Source organism: Acomys russatus, chromosome 7 (genome assembly GCF_903995435.1).
Source record: "Acomys russatus chromosome 7, mAcoRus1.1, whole genome shotgun sequence".
Taxonomy (NCBI): Eukaryota; Metazoa; Chordata; class Mammalia; order Rodentia; family Muridae; genus Acomys; species Acomys russatus.
This window is the reverse complement of record NC_067143.1, coordinates 67922937-67940174: the sequence shown is the minus strand read 5'-3', so window position 1 is coordinate 67940174 and position 17238 is coordinate 67922937. Positions and strand designations below refer to the sequence as shown.

Below are 17238 nucleotides of genomic sequence, written 5' to 3'. Positions count from 1 at the left end.
CGTCCACACAAACCATGCCATGGCTAGGAGCCTGCTGTAAGCAACCTCTACTTGCAATTTTTACCTTTTGAGAGGCATTTGCCCTAAGAGGACAGAGACAATTGGTGGCCTAGGACAGAGGCAAAAAAAAAAAAAAAAAAAAAAAAAGGAGACATGGCTAAGAGCAGAGCTGGGAATTCAGGCAGGTGGCTCAGGGGTTCCCAGCTGGAACACTGCTTTGCTCTCAGCTGTCACTCTACATTGTGTCCAGCGATGCAGAGGAGTGGGGAGAGAGGCTGAAGGGGGAGGGACTGGGGTCCACCCTATCTGTCTTAGCTGCTGAAGGCCTTGCCCAGGAGAGGTATCAGGGACCCGCACTCCGTGCTGCTCTGTTCCAGCCAGAGACAGCTTCCTCCGGGCTCGGAATGCGGAAACAGCAACTATGGGCCATGGCCTTCCTGGCCCTCCTGTCCGCACAGGTCTTTCCCCACACCGACATCAGTATCCATTCAGGTGAGCACAGGGGCCGGGGCCAGGCTCAGGCTGGGGGAGGTGACTCCCACAGACTGGAGGGCCCACTAGTGAGGCCAGCTGCCTGGCTGCAGAAATGCTGAGGGGGAGTGCTGAGGGGTTGAGCTGACCCTCCTGATAGCTCAGCCCCAAGTGAGGGAGCCGTCTCCTTATCCCAAGACCCTTGAAGTTTAAATGCCAGCTTTGCAGTTTACAAACTGTGTAAGCTGGGAGCCTGCCTGCCTGTCTTCCGCCATTCCTTCCTTCTTCCTTCCTTCCTCCTTTCTCCCAGTCCTTTAAATTTTAGTTATTCTATCGTTTACTTTTGAGACAGCATGTTGCCATTAGCCCAGGCTAGTCCTGAAATCCCAGTCCTCCTGCTTCCTGCTTTGCATGCTACTACAGCTGGCAAAATTCCCCAATCATCCTGAGCCCCAGTTTCCTCCAGAAAGTGGAGTTATAGGGCCACTGGCTCCAGGCCATGGAGAAAGTGCTTAACACAGGACCTTGGCACCATGGGGAAGTGAAAATGGTATTTTTGTTAGCCATTAGACATCTGGGAACCCCCTGCCTCCAACCGTGAGGCCATTTGAGGGATGAGAGGCAGCCGGTGAGTTTGAGCACTTGTGTGTTGCAAAGGGGAGGCTGGAGTGCTAACATCAGGGAGCTGCCTTCAGGTTGGGAGGCGTCCTGCATCTCCTTGTGCCCAAGGCTCTTATCTGAAAATTCTGCTGAGTTATTTCTTAAAAGATCCACTAGTGCCAGGAGTAGTGTCTGTGAACCCAGCACTCAGGCGTCTGCGGCAGGAGGATAGAGAGTTCAAAGTGTAAATAGATGACAGATGAAGGGACAGGGCAGCCTGTGGTACATAGCTGATGCTGGTATTTTAAATATATATGTACATATGTGTGTATATATGTGTATTCGCACAAACAGCACATTTGTGGGGGAAGACTCCTAAATCCCCTACTGTATATTGGCATAGATCTAAGTCCTTTCCCTTATGGACTTACATTATTTTTACAATAACCACGTGGCAGAGGCCAGTCACTTTTATCCCAGTTTAAGTGAAACCTGTCATGAACTCTCCAGATAAAAAAATTGTCATAGGGCCAGCTATTGGGCTGTTGACTGTGGGGTGCTCACAGTTACTAGACAGAACCAGTAAACAGCTGACAATAAGTCCTTTGTTACTGTAAGTGTACCTCACCTAGTGCATGGGCACACTGATACTAAAGGTTATTTGTTATTTATCTCAAATTCTGATTTCATGAACTACTGTTTGTTTGTTTGGCAACCCCCTGGTACGGAGGTGGGTAGCCTTGGCTCATCTGGTCAAGCCTGGGTACTTCTATTAATCAGCTCAGGCTGTCATGGCAGAATCCATAGACAGGGCCTGCAACTGCAGACACTTACCTCAGCCCCTGGTTGAAAAGGCTTGTTATACAAGCAAAAGGAACCGTGTTTCATCCCTGGTGCCAAATAAAAAAATCCCGGCACCGTGTGATCACAGAGCTGGGGAAGCAAGGAGGGAGCGTCCCTGGGGCTTGCTGGTCAGCTAGCCTAGATGAATCAGTGAGCCGCAGTTCAGTGAAAGACCCTGCCTCAGTAACAGTTAATTAATAAGATGGAGAGTGACTGAGGTAGAAACCTAACTTCAGTCTCATACACACCCACACAGATGAACACATACACAACACACACATGCATGCATGTGCGCAAAGGTGGGGATAATATTGAAGTGATGGTGCAAATGAGATACTGACCACATGACAAGCAGCTGAAAAGGCATTTTCCTTTCAACACCTCTGTCACTGTAGTTGCTGGTGTTATGACCGTTAGGGGCAGGAGCGTTTTGTTGTGACAAGCAGGCTTCATCAGAGACAGGAACTTCCAAACACCACAGCTGCTCCCATGTGCCGCCCTCCTTTACAGACCGGTGAACCAGGTCACATCGAACCCAGCAATCTTGGAGACCTATCTCAGAAATCCATTCCACTCAACCCTTCCCTGCTTCAGCAGGGAAACTGAGGCTGCAGACTGACTGAGGTCGCCACTGCTCACAGGACTTCCAGCCCAGCAGACAGGTCTCTGGAAAATGATGTCATCCCAGCGAGACTGTGACAGACAGCATGTGCTGCTGGCAACTAGAGAGGACTTAACAGGAGCTCTGTGGTTCCTTGCAGATCATGAGGGTGGATGAGCACCCCCAAAGTCCTCTTGTTTGAGTGGGCTTTGTTTTCTGTCCTCTCCTGGTCACCTCCAGCTATTCTACCCAAAGCAGCACAGGGCATCTGTCACCCCACAGGTTCTGCCTGTCATTATCCGTCCCCTAAGACTGCTGATCTATTCATGGATCCGCTCAGCCTCACTCCTGGGTTTTCTTTGAGGAACGGTCCGCAGACAAGTCTGGGAGGGTTTAGCCAGACAGGACTTTACCCCAAGCCCTACCTCTGCAATTGCCTTTGATCTCATTGTTTGTGCATGTGAGGCTCTTAGAGCCAGCACCTGGGAAAAATAACAAAGACAGTTGCTATTAGGATTCTTCAGCCATTGCTGGTTCCTTTCCCCCAACTCCTGAACCCAGAGCTCTGCACGTGACATTCGGCAAAGTGGTCTGAAACGCAGCACCTGCCTCTGCAGGGCCTCAGGGTACAGATGGGGGATCAGTCGAGCTATTCGGCACTGCTGACCCACCCCTCCCTCCAGAAACATGGCACCACACCCTTAGCTGTGGGAAGGTTCTCCTGCTTCTGTGAGAACGGGATGCTCACTCGGCCTAGGCATCTTCCCAGGGAAATAAGAACTACCAGCCATTCCGTGTGTGTGTGTGTGTGTGTGTGTGTGTGTGTGTGTGTGTGTCTGTGTGTGTATGTGTGTGTGTCTGTGTGTGTGTCTGTGTGTGTGTGTGTCTGTGTAGAGACCAGAGGCTGACCTTTGGTCCTTCAGGTGCTCCCTGCCTTTATTTTTTGAGGCAGGGCCTCTCACTGATGCAGAAGTTCTCTGTTTCAGCTGGACTGGTTGGCTAATGAGTTTCAGGGGCCTAGAGCAAGTGGCAGCCTCATGGGGACTGGTCTACTCTCTCTCTCCTGGGCTGGCATCCAGGCCTCAAGCACTAACTACCTGCTAGGATCAACCTTAGCAATGGTTTCGGGGCTTTTCCTCAGTGCTCTGGGGCCTCTAGAGTGGCTCAGCAAGGAAAGATGCTCAAGATGGAAAGAGTAAGGCTTGCCTTTAAGGAGGACTGGCAAGCATTGAGACCAGACAGGCAACAGGAGGGTACCCAGCCCTCCACCTTGCTGGAGTCTGGAAGAAGACACTTCCTTTTAAATCCCAGGAATGCCTGGTGCCCATTGTGGGAATGGGGAAGGTAAGTGTGGCCTGCGGCCTCCCTTACCTCCTCTCCTTGACTGGTCCCGCTGATCTGGGCAGGAGGCAGCAGCAGCAAAGCAGTGCATCTGCAGGAGGCAGCAGAGAGCAGAGTGTTGCATCTGTGGGCGGCTGGTGCAGGGCCAGGGGAGCTCACAGCCAGATTGAGTGGGAAGGTGACAATTTATTCTTTCAAAGTGGGAGAGCTGGATTCCACGGATGTGTTTTCATCCCAGAACAAGCTCAGCTCCCAAAGGCTTTGACTCCCCCACCCCCCCACACACACACCCAGCTGGGAGACCTTGGCTGCTGCTTATTGAGAAAAAGACCTTGCAGTTTGGCTTCTTGGTTTCCTGAGCAACAAGCTGCCTCCTCTTCCTCCTCCTCATCCTCCTCCTCCTCCTCCTCCTCCTCCTCCTCCTCCTCCTCCTCCTCCTCCCCTCCTCCTCCTGCTCGGCACCTCCTGTCTGCCTCTCTCCCTCTCCTCCCATACCCTCCTCTAGCCTCTCACCTTGGATTCCTTCTCCTTCTCAGATTCTTAGTCCTGCCAAAGTATTCCCAGGCCCCTATACACACCATCCTCTGCCAGGGCCAAGCCCTCTGCCTGGAACTCTCTTCTGGTTCTTACCATCCTTCAGGCCTGTACTGACTCATCATCACCTTTTCCTGGAAGCCTCTCAGATCCTCAAGTCCGATTTGTGTGCTGTGTTTAGATGCTTCAGGAGTGGCTCTTGCTATCACCCGTCTTGTGTGTGTGTGGGGGGGGGGGCTTGACCCCTTGGTGGTGCTCTGTCAGTTTGTGAGGTCTTAACTGACAGGGACCAGAGAGCCATTAATTCTTTTCCCCAAGGGGCAAACAAATAACAAGTTCCCAGTTTTGCCTGTAAGACTCACATCCTCAAGTTAAGTATTAATATCAATGACATCGTTCTCTCTCTCTCTCTCTCTCTCTCTCTCTCTCTCTCTCTCTCTCTCTCTCTCTCTCTCTCTCTCTCTCTCTCTCTCTCTCTCTCTCTCTCTCTCTCTCTCGTCTTGGGCCCCATAGGCTGCCTCAGCAATTCTATGACCTTTGACCAGGTGCCCAACCTCTCTGTGCTGAGGGTGTCTGCAAAGCAGCAGTGACTATGTTGCCTACTTTCCCAGGTACATAACGATTAAATTAATAGCATGTTCGAAGCTCTCAGCATGTGCGTGGCACACAGCAAGTGACCAGTAGAGGTTGGTGTTGGTTATGACATTACCACCATCTTCTGAAGGGCAACGTACAAATCCAAGGGCATGCCTGTGAGATGAACAGGCTAACAACAGGGGCCCTGTTGATGAAAACCCTTCTAAGCTCCCAGATGTAAAGGGAGAAGGGAAATGCCAGACCAGTGGGAGTTAATTCTTGTGCCTCCCATGCCTCCAATTAAAGCTCTTTGCTGGGCTGAGCTGGTCTGCCCAAAAAATTGGGCAGTGACCTGCCACGGTCCCTTTTTCTGGTTTATTTCAACCCAGGCATGCAGAAATGCCTTTTTTTTTTTTTTTCCTCTTAGGGGGGCAGGAAACCTCAGAAGGACCAAAATTAGGAAGATGTGAAGTAGTTCAGGAAGTTTTTTCCACCTCAGGGGGAAGAAAGCTTTGAGGCCAAGGGCATTTGCCTCCTCGTTGGCCCCTCCCAGCCCCCACTTCATTTAATTAATTATTTATTCCTCTTTACCGAGCCCTATCCAAGTCAGGAAGAAAAAGAAGAAGGGGGGGAAGGGCAAGAGGGATGGAGGAAAGAAGAAAGGAGGAGGAAGGAAAGGAGCAAGGGAGGGAGACAGAATGGTCCTGCTACAGGATTCATCTTTGTCCTTAGAGACCAGCAGTTCTAAGATTTCACACTCACTCATCTATGCTTACTAAAATTTGCTTTCTGCCCCCACTCCCACCGCACCCCTCACCCCAGCCTTGGGTATTCCCAAGAGTTTGTGTTGCCAGTGGGATTCCAGGCCAGGCTATATTGCTCATCACATGATAGTATAGAACAATCTGGAAAGCTAAGATCAGTCTTGAGTGCTGTGCTGTCTTCGTTCTAAGCTTGGGCTAGAGAGATGGCTCAGCAGTTAAGCGTGGGGCTCTTTCAGAGGACCCAAGTTCAGTTCCCGTGTCAGCATCCACACCATATGGCTCACAACTGTCTGTAACTCTGTCTCTAGGGGATCCAATGCCTTTTTCTGACCTCCAAGGACACTGCACTCATATACATGTAAATCCCTCCCCATAATTAAAAATAAATAATTTAAATCTAATCCCCACATACCCTCTATGTGCCAAGGCTCTGGGAAAAGAGAAGTGATCACAGCAGCTACTGGCCAAACAGGGACAGCCCTCACAAGAGTCCTGCGTGCATGTGAAGTCAAGGTGCATAAGTACCAATGAGCCCCATCTGATGTACCCAAAGCAGCTGAGACTGGAAGAGAAGCAGGAATTGACCAGCGTCAAGGCAAGAGACATGCCTACAAAGGTCTGGTTAGGTGTTTGGGAATGGCAGAAGATGGGCCAACATGGACGGAAGCAGAGGGCGTGAGCTCTGGGGACCTGCCAGCCTCGGCCTGTTGGTCTCCCATGAGGAAGCAGGAAGTGATGCTGTGGAGGAAGTCTCTACCACCTTCTTTCAGGCAGACCTTGTTGAAGCCTCAGTTTCTGTCTGTTTGGCACATTATGAATGCTCCTCAATCCTTGGGAATTAGGGAGGTAGCTCAGGCTGAAAGCCTTGAAAGCATTGAGGAGCTGAGTTCAGTCCCCCCAAAGAAACCACATTTAAACAAGCAGGCAGGCATAGACACTATACTTGTAATCCCAGCACTGGGGAGACAGGGACAGGACTCACTGGCCAATAGGCCAGCCTAAGTTGGCAAGATTCAGACCAATGAGAAACTCTTTCAAAGGAAGTGAATGGCATTCCTCAGGAAGACAGTTGAAGTTGCCCTCTGACTTCCATATGGATGTGCATCTGCATACACACACACACACACACACACACACAAACGGTCTATGAATGTTGTCCACTATGTTATCTTTGTGTGTAGTTGTGTGAAAGAGAAAGATTGTTCTCCACTTCTCGTTTTCTCTTTCTTTCTTTCCTTCTTCTTCTACTTCTTCTTCTTCTTCTTCTTCTTCTTCTTCTTCTTCTTCTTCTTCTTCCTCTTCTTCTTCTTCTTCATCTCCCCCCCCTTTTTTTTGGACAGGGTCTTCTCACTATGTAGCCCTGGCTGACCTGGAACTCACAATATAGACTAGACCATCCTTGAACTCACACAGATTTACCTGCCTCTGCCTCATAAGTGCTAGAATTAAAGGCGTGTGCCACAACGCCAGATGTCTCCACCTTACTCTTTTGAGAAAGGGTTCCTCGCTAAATCCGAAGCCTCACTTATTCTGCTGGACTGGCTGGTGAGCCAGCCCCAAGGATCCATCTGTCTCTATGTCCACCTCTCCAGAACCCTGGCGTCATAGGCATGCGCCACCAAGCTGAGCTTTTTCTGCATCTGCTGGGGTTGGTTGCACAGCAAGTACTTTATCCACTGGTCCATCTCCCCAGACCCTACTCGCTATGTTATGATTCTGGAGTCATGCAGCTATGATAGCGATTTGAAGGAAGAGATTCCATACCTCTAGGTGGTTACTAAAGAGACTCCAGGTGTCTGCCAGGTGGACATCTGAAGAAGAAGAGAATGTGCCTATGGCTCACAACTGGTCAGACACAGAGCTGACCAGTACCCAGGTGTCCCAGGGACCACATGAGTCTCCCAAACTAGTGGGTGGGTGGAAGGTTCTCAATTGTCTGCCTCTCCTATCAGCCATCTTGAGTCCTGTTTCCAAGAGCAACACCTCCAAGAAGCTTCAAGAGGAGCCAAGACATGGGAGAACTTCATCTTCTCAAACACAGGGTTGTGAGTTAGTTTTTGTTGTTTTCAGCTTTTCACAATTGACATCCGACCCTGGCCCCCCACATAGTGTGATGGGTGAAAGATATAAACTCTCAGTTCTAGCTTGTCAGAAAATGCACATCCTTGCCAGATAACTTGGAATTGCAAATTGAAACAAGGTACCATTTCTTACTTATAAGATTTGCAAAGATTCACAAGGAAATGGTGGCAGCCAAGGCTAGGAGGGCAAAGAGAGGTGTGACAACGAGAGAGGAAATTGCTTTTGGGGGACAATGTAGAAGTTTTAGCAAGGCCTCCCAAGTCAGAAAGCCACCAGAAACACCAGCAAAGCATGCTGCATGAAACTGTTGCCTCAGTATTATTCATAGTAGGTTTTTATAAAATCTAATTATCCAAAAATAAGGCTACCTAGGGGCTATCAAAGAACTATTTAAAACAATCTTAAGCCGGGTGTGGTGGTGCATGCCTTTAGCCCCAGCACTTGGGAGTCCAGAGGCAGGCAGATCACTGTGAGTTCGAGGACAGCCAGTGCTACACAGTAAAACCTTGTCTCAAAAAAGCAAAACAAAACAAAACAAAAACCCACCTCCTCATTTAAAAAAATAAACAAATGAATAAAACAATCTTAATAGGGGCAAGCAGAGATGGCTCAACAGTTAAAAAAAAAAAACAAACCACCCAGGTTCTGTTCCCATAACCCACATAGTAGCTCACAACCACCTGTAGTTACTACATCACAGTAGCCAGTGTCTTCTGGCTCAGTAGACACCTGCAAGCATGTGACACCAGCACATACAACACACACACCTACATAATGCATAAATAATTACAATAACTCTTTTGGCTTGTTTGTAATAGGGTCTCTCTATGAAGCCCTTGATGTGCACATATTTTTAGACTTCAGACACAGACCAGTTAATCATAATGGATGTGTTTTACTCTTAAAAATACATAATAAGCCACAGAGCACCACCTCTGCCTCTGTATTCTCTCTGTCCAGCCCTGTCAGAGGTGCCTCAGATGTCCCTGCTGTGTCCCCTGTTCTGGACAGAGTTCAAAAGTCACTGTTACAGATTCTTCCCCATCAACAAGACCTGGGCTGAGGCTGACCTGCACTGCTCTCAGTTTACCATCGGTAGGAAATCTGCCAAGCTGGCTTCCGTTCACAGGTGAGTGGGCTGCTTGGGCCTCTGGGGCCTAGCCAAGTGCCCCTTGGGGAAAGGATTGGAGTCTGGTGTCTCCAAGTGGCATCTGGCTCAAATCATCACAGCTACTTTTTAATCCAGCACAATTTCTCACTGAAGTTATCCTGGGTGAAACAGAGGGCAAATAACTCGGCAGTGACAGTGACGAGCATGCTGGGAGAATCATCTCTATAACTGCCATGTTTGTGCCATGCTCTGCAGGGTACCAGAGCTCTTGACCCGGTGGCATAGCTGACCTATTAAACATGTGTGGAACAAGAATGAGTGGGCCAGGAAGATAGCTTGGTCCATGAAAGCAGCAGCTAAGCAAGCATACATCTGTCCTTGGCACATGTCTGTAGTCCTGGTACTGCTTTTGTGAGATGGTAGGTAGAGACAGAATCACCTGGAAGCTTGCAAGTTGGCTCCCTGGAGTTAGCAGCAGGGCAGAAACAAGAGTAACCTTTCCTCAACAAGGTGGAAGGCAAGAACAGCTCCTCAGATCCCACTGTGGATATGATACACTCCCCAGTGAACACTCCCACTGGTGGCAGCCCTTGCCCCACTGTGGATATGACACCCTCCCCAGTGAACACTTTCATGGGTGGCAGCCCTTGCAAAGTGCATTTGGAACATGCTGGTGGGAGCTGACAGACCTTCAGTCCAGGACTATGACCTTCCTGATGCACTGAAGGTCGCTTCTTACCTATGATGGGAACCTCTCATTAGGGGAAATCTGTCCGTCTGGCTGTGTGAGCAACTACATGACTGGTACTTTCCCTCAGACCCTCCCTCTGCCCTCTGTTCTGTCGATGGCTTTTTCTGGGTTCACTGATATCAGGGCACCAGGTGAACTGCTCTTTGAGTGAGCAGTTACCTTGACTTTTCTCAAGAAAGTTTCTGAGCAGGAAGGGCAGGGCGGAGACTGGAGCCTTCTCTACACAGCTTCTTCCTTCTATGGGGGATGGGGGATGGGAGGGGAGGGGAGGGGGCAGGAGGAATGCTTCCCAGACATTCCCTGGAAGTTGTGCCTTCCACCTGGGTGTTTAAGCGTGGTCCTTTGACAGTGTTCGCTGCAAAGAGGACTGGAGAAAGAACTATGCCTTCCTAGGCTATAATATTCACAGTAGTAAGATGAGATCATCTCCTAGGAATGGCTTTAGAGCAGCCAGCCCCGTCATGTCTGCTCCCACTCCAGCCTGCTGTGAGGATGAAGCAGGCTCACGGCTGTGTAACATGAAGCACAGCACTAGCAGAGATGAGCTTGTAGCCTCTGTGTGTCTGCTTTGCTGTGTCCATCTATTCAGCCACCCTTGCCTAAGTCCCCCTGTTTTCTACCCATTCCTCATCCATCCTTTATCTACTAGCCGGCGTTTTCCATTCTGACTTCCTTCCATCCATTCATCTCTATTTCTTCATTGTTTTTAAACAATGACCAAACACCAGGCTCCCTCACTGGTTTCTTTGTTGATAAGCTTTTGAAATCAGGGATGGGACTCCTCCAAAAAGACAGCTTAGAGATGAATTTACCAGGAAAAAAAAAAAAGCAGAAAATATTCTAGTGATGCTATGTGAGAAAAGGTTAAGAGAGAGGAAGCTACATAAGGATTGGCAGTGCAAGGTGAGTCTTGGACAAAGAATAAAAGTGAGTATTGGAGATCTCATGATGCTATCTGGCATGTGCAACACACTGTGTGGCCCTTCAACTGTTTCCTTTATCCTCAATATGATCCATATCATTTGCAGTGTTTTTGAAGTGGCAGTAAGTGTTGATCTGACTCTTTCTCTGAGTTGGCATGGATGGCCAAATAAGGTTGCCCCAGTTGAGAAAGAGGGAGGGACTGGAGAGACGTCTCAGTTGCTAAGAGCACTGCTCTACAGTTGGGAGGACCAGAGTTCAGATCGTAGCATCTACTTAGCACACCAGGTGCCCTAGCAAACACCTATAACCCCATTTCCAAGGATGCCGAGACAGGACAATTGCTGGAGCTTGCTGGACGCCAGGCTAGCCAAGAAAGCACAAGATCTTGGATAGACTGTCTCAGAGGAATATGGCAGAGAGAGATAGAGGAGGATACCTGACACTGTCTTCTGGCTGCTACACACACACACACACACACACACACACACACATACACACATCTGTGCACACACTCAGATACACACAAATAAACACATGAATTAGTTAATTAACTGACTCCTTAAGAGAACAAAAAGAAAAATGGAGTTATGTTCTATCCTTTACTTAGTCCAGAAACATGTGTAGGCTTGCTTCATGTGCCACCCTACAGAGAGGGGTGGCGGTAATGGCTGCTGTGTTTCCTACATCCACAGCTGGGAAGAGAATGTCTTTGTGTGTGACCTGGTGAACAGCTGTGTTCCTGACATCCCAGCTGACATCTGGATGGGCCTTCATGACCTTAGGCAGGTGAGATGAAGAAGCCACAGCTACCAGATCCCATGGACAAACCCCAAACAAAGCCCCACTTCATTTAACAATGACAGGTCACAGTTATGCACCAACACATGGTGTGGGTGTGACTCTGACCTGCTTCAGTTAGCCCTGGAAGTGGGTGTGACAGGAACATATAGGATGATCAGAGAAAGCCTTTGCCTTGGATTCTCCAAAACAAAAATGTGGTTAGACATGTGAGGAATTTTTCCCCCTTCAACATTGCGGAGGCCAGGGCTCAGCACACAGTGCACGAGTAAGAATTCTGTCAGTGAGCCACATCCCCAGGCCACTTTTCTTTTGAGGCAAAGTCTCTTTTGGTTACCTGGGCTGGTGCTGAGCTCATTCTTTACCATGGAAGGTCCTGAACTCAGGCTCCCTGTCTCAGCCCTCAGTTCAATCCCCAGCACCTCAAACAGATAAACAAATATGAATAACTTGTAATAATGACTCGAGACACAGCAATAGAGCACACAAGAGTCCCTGCATTCCATCCCAGCATCATGAAAACAATAATGAACTTGTGATAAAATGAATGTTGCCATCATATGAATCTGGGCAGAATTAAAATTAGACCAGCCATTATATCAGACCTTTACCTCTGTCCCAGCATCCTCCTTTTAGCAAGGACTTCTGAGGTGGTGAGGACAGGATCGGATGGAAATCTACTGGAGGGCCACGGTGTGCCGGCTAACGTGTGCGGCTAACACTCTTGCTCAGCTTCAACCATCCCAGAGACTTGGGAGATTTTTAAATTAAGATCACTCTAACCAATATAAATGAGTAAATAAATTTAGATTAGATCTACATTAAATCACAATTTAAAGAAATTTAATAATCCTAACAAACAACACAGAGGACAGGGTTTTTTTTGTTTGTTTGTTTGTTTGTTTGTTTTCCTTTTCTTTTCAGGGCCAGGCACTGTGCACTAGGCTCTGCCCTCCATTTCTCTGGGATATTCACTTTGCCGTACTGACACAAAACTATTGAGGCTCAGATAGGACGTGTAATATATGCCCAGAGCACAGAGCGAGGAAGGTGGGTAGAGAGGAAACCGCAAGCTCCGCCCACCCCCCTCTGCTAGTTCATTGTATAGAAAGGACTTCAGATTCATCCAAAAGAAATGATCAAAAAGAGATGTGACTCCTGCTCCCGTCACGGCCTGTGACATTCTTTCCACGTCCGCTGCAGCACCAATCAGATTTCCCGTAGGACTCCTCTTGCAGTTGGACAGGGTAGTTCCAGACCTGGAAAGAAAAAACACAGACATTTGAATAGAAAGGAATCGAGGAAGAGTACATCTCACCCAATGAAAAAGGACAGTAGTTGGAGGGCTGGGTACATTGAGTCAAGTGCACCAACACTAGTGAATCCAGGCCAACTCATCTGCATGCCAGTTTCTGAGGGTGACATTGCCTGCTGTGTAGAGCGGTGAGAATAAAGCATGTAAAGTTCACATGATAAGGTGCAAACAAGGTGTCTGAGGCCGGCAGTGCTGACAGCCACAGTCTACATTACAAGTAAGGGCTTTGAGCAAGGTGGCAGGCAAGAAGTCCAATAATATTGTCCCTACACTGGAGCTAACCCAATACCTGGTCTGCCTCTCTACTTCTTGCCTCTGAGTGGACCCCAGGAAGGGCAGTTTGAATGGACTGATGGCTCCCCTTATGACTACAGTTACTGGGACAGGAGCCAGCCTAGTGATGGCATTCATACAGATTCAGAAGAGGACTGTGTGCAGATGTGGTACCGGCCCAGCAGCGGTGAGTACCCCGGGACCTGGGCTCTTGCAGGGCTGCTGGAGAGGCACCATGAGGAAAAGTGGGGCTCAGTGGGGATTAAGAAGCTGCCCTTTTTTGTTCAGCACCTTGAAGAACACACAAATTTCCTGGGGTAGTGTCAAAAGATCTTTAATGGTTTTGCTGACAACCAGGCTCTAAATGGATGAAAGGCATTAGAGAGTCAGACTGGGTAGCAGAGATTTCGTTACGTTTTGATGTGCACAGCATATATCCCTTAAAAAAAAAAAAGAAAGAAAGAAAAGAAAAAGAAAAAGAAAAAGAAAATCTTTGCACTTGAGAGGTAGTCTCCTTGCTCAGCTCCTTCTGGGTGTTAGAACACAGTTGCATCTGGAGGAGCACAGAGGTGTGAGCGTTGAGGAGCACACAGCTGGGTGTGAGCTCCAGCCCTGTTGCGTTGCAGCTATGTCCTTACAGGGGGCAATTCACCCTGAGCGTCTGCTTTCTCTCCTGGGAAATGGGATTGATATCCACCCATATGTGAAAGGCTGCTGAGATAACTGTCCCAGCACAGTGATGGGAGGATGGGTTCAAGGTGTCAGCCATTGTCTGAACGCATGTTCAGTGCTCTGCTGACTATGGAGCCCAAGGTGAATCCAGGATCTAGGAAGCTGAGCCGCTTTTTCAAGGTCACAGAGCAGGCAAGAAATGGAGCTCGGTTTCAAACAAGCACAGAATCCCAGACCCAAGCACCTGACTCACTGCTCTTCTCTCTACCTTTCCCTCCTCCCGAGGAGTGGTGGGAGACAAGTGTAAGTCCCTTATCCCGGGGGCCATCTTTCGGTCCAGCAAACACCGTTCACCCTTCCCAGGCTAGCGGCAGATCTAAGCCGCCTTTGTGAGAGACTCGGCAGGCACCAGCACGTTAAGCCTGCTGGTGAGGACTTTTGCTCCTCCACAGTGGTGGTGCGATGACTTTTACTGCAGCAGATGGATCTTCACCCAGACTCTCTGCTTCTTCTGCTCACAGCACTGAGGTCCTGGAATGACAACGCTTGCCACAGGACGTTCCCCTTTGTCTGCAAGATCCCATCGCTGAGCGTTCTCTGATGCACTCCCGCCCCCGCCCCCCCCCCCGCCCCCACCCCTAGGCATGAACGCAGCACCAAGATTGTCCTGAAGCGATGTCTAGAGCAGAGCTCACACACACACATAGAAGGAGCTACTCCAAGCAGAAGCTCTCGACAAGCCTTCCTTAACTACTCAGTGGCCAGATGGCCAAGAGACAGTAGCCTAACATACATAAGTTGCGTTGTCCTGCATCAAATTGAATGCATCCATCTTAGTCTGGTTCATGCTTAAAGTGGTCACTTGGACACAGGTTAACTAGCTAGCCTTGGTGCAATGCGCATCCTTGAGGCAGAGTGGAGTGGGAGTTGAGACCTTCTGTGGGGCTCTGGGTAGTGAAACTAAGATGTTGATCCTGGATTTGATTGAAAAGTGTCCACGGAGGCAGAAAAATTGGATCCAGTTATAAATGCCCCCTCAACCAATATGCAGCCTCAGATAAATTACTTGCCTTGTGAGAATCTTGGTCTGTACATGAGTGGAAAATAAATATGTTATAAACATCTAAGGAATGTTGGCTTTGAAGGACCTGAAGAGTCGGAGGACTTCAGCGTGTGGGAGCTGTTACTTACACCAGTGATGGTGTTTTAACCCCCAAGGTTCCTTGCCAGATGAGCAGGATCCAACACACATGAGAGGGTTCAGAGAAGCAATTTCTTGTCTCAGAGACCAGTGAACGTTTTCCCTAAAGGAACATACAGCAGATATTTTAGATTCATGTACCTTCTGCAGCTATAAAACTCTGCCATTGTTTGGCAGGACCTCTTGTGGGTGCGAGGCCGTATCTGAAAAGCGAAGCTTTGTAGAATGGTCGTGTGTGTTCTACTTACTGTTCCATTGCTGCAATGGAGGCCAGCACCAAAAGCACCTGGGGAGGGCTTGTTTCATTTTATGATTTATAGTTCATCATTGAGGGAATTCAAGGCAGTAACTGAAGCAGAAAGCATGGGGGAGTGCTGCTCACTGACTTGTCTCCTTAACTTGCTCAGCCAGCTTTCTTATACAACCCAAGCCCTCCAGCCTAGAGGTGCCACCTACCACAGTCGGGTGGGCCCTCCTACATTTACTGTTAATCAAGAAAATGCCTGTGCCAGGCGGTAGTGGTGCACACCTTTAATCCTAGCACTTGGGAGACAATGGCAGGAGGATATCTGTGAATTCAAAGGTGGCTTGGTTTATGGAGAGAATTCTAGGACAGCCAGGACTACATAAAGAAACCCTGACTCAGAGAGAGAGAGAGAGAGAGAGAGAGAGAGAGAGAGAGAGAGAGAGAGAGAGAAAAGAAGAAGAAGAAGAAGAAGAAGAAGGAGGAGGAGGAGGAGGAGGAGGAAAAGGAGGAGGAGGAGGGGGAGGGGGGACGGGGAGGGGGTGGTTAAGGTAATTCTTCAGTTGAGATTTGTGTCAAGTTGGCACCTGGTGGTAACTATGACAACGCATCACAAGATATTATTCTTTGGACCCCTCTTTTAATTACATAACTTTTATTCAAGTGTTGAGCCAAAATTGGGCCACAGTGTGCTGATCCCTATCCACACAGTTTCACTGGGTTAGTAGGAAGGATCACACAAGCAAGGATTGTATGGAAATAAGGTTGGGGTTCCAGGGATCCATGCAGAGCTCTCTCTCTCTCTCTCTCTCTCTCTCTCTTCTCTCTCTCGTCTCTCTCTCTCTCTCTCTCCTCTCTCTCTCTCTCCTCTCACTCTCTCTCTCTCTCTGTGTGGGGTGTGTGTGTGTGTGTGTGTGTGTGTGTGTGCGCGCGCGCGCGCGCGCGCGCGCGCATGCACGCGCAGATAAAGGTGGAGAGTATACATGTCAGAGAACAACTCTGAAATTAGTTATCTCCTTTCACCTTTATGTGGGCTCTGGAGATCAAACCCAGGTGGGCAGGATTCTGTGGCAAGCGCTGTACCTGCTGAGCCATCTTGCTGGTGTCCCTATGCAAGTTTTAACAAGTGGAACGCCAGCTTGTGTCAGGGGCCATCTGCACTTCATATCTGCCATGGCAAGATGGGCAGCCGAGCAGTCCAGTGTCCAGCTCTCATGCCCCAGCTGGTCACTGAGGTCACGTAGAGGCAGGCTTCTGTGGGAGTCCAGGGTGCTCGTCAGGAGCTAGTGCCTGTGAAGGGAAAGCAAGGGAGGGTTAGACATTCGATGTTGCCTGAAACATCCTCAGCCAGTCTAACAGTGAGATGCGGAGTAAACGCTGGCTGCCAAGGGAGATGATAATGCTGATGTGCCCGTGCCTCTCCCACGTACTCTTCAAAGTAGGCTTGCATAAACAGGCGGTGTCTTCAGGCAAAGCAGTCGAAGATGAGCCTGATGTTGCTGACAGGTGGAAGACCTATGTGGTGCCTCCACAATACAACACAGAGAATCAGGTGTGGCTGTAGAGCCCCACTGTTCTTACCGACAGTGATCTCATGCAAGTAGCCTAACCTTTCTGCACCCATCTCTTGGTAAAATGGAAACACAGGCAATTCTGGCTTTGACTCTTACTTTGGGAAACTAAGAACCCTGCACAGCATATTTTAAAAACAACCCTCTCTCTAACCATGGCCACCTCTGTTCTTCCAGTCAGGGTGAAAATTATCCAAACCATCCCATGCTTCCTTCATCTAAAGATGCTCTGCAGGCTTTGTCACCTCTTGGTGACTCTGGGTCATCCATGTGCAACTCCGGTATTTTGTCTCCTGTAACATCTGAGGGTCACTGTGTGGTCTGTGGTCAGCCCATGGGACATCCCCTTCCACCAACAGTTCACTAGATTGTTACTGTAAGGATGTTGTAGTGAGGAACACCTGAAAATAGGTCCTTAAAAGTGACGGTCAGACAGAACAGACAGACAGACAGACCGACAGGTGGTTGGGAGAAGAGTGGAACAGAAACAGAGAACAGAGGCTAGGTGATTAAAAAGTAAATAATGGGTAGCTAGAGATATTGGGATGTATGGATGGATTAATAAT

The 17238-nt window shown here is 48.9% G+C and overlaps 1 protein-coding gene across 1 annotated transcript; it reads left to right on the top strand.

Moving 5' to 3' along the window:
* The first annotated feature begins 348 nt into the window (after nucleotides 1-348).
* Nucleotides 349-14257, top strand: Clec19a (C-type lectin domain containing 19A). The gene is made up of 5 exons (XM_051149387.1): nucleotides 349-492; nucleotides 8773-8941; nucleotides 11291-11384; nucleotides 13042-13171; nucleotides 14178-14257. The coding sequence occupies exons 1-5, from the start codon at nucleotides 405-407 to the stop codon at nucleotides 14255-14257; spliced, it is 561 nt and encodes a 186-aa protein (XP_051005344.1). The 5' UTR covers nucleotides 349-404.
* Nucleotides 14258-17238: the final 2981 nt, after the last annotated feature.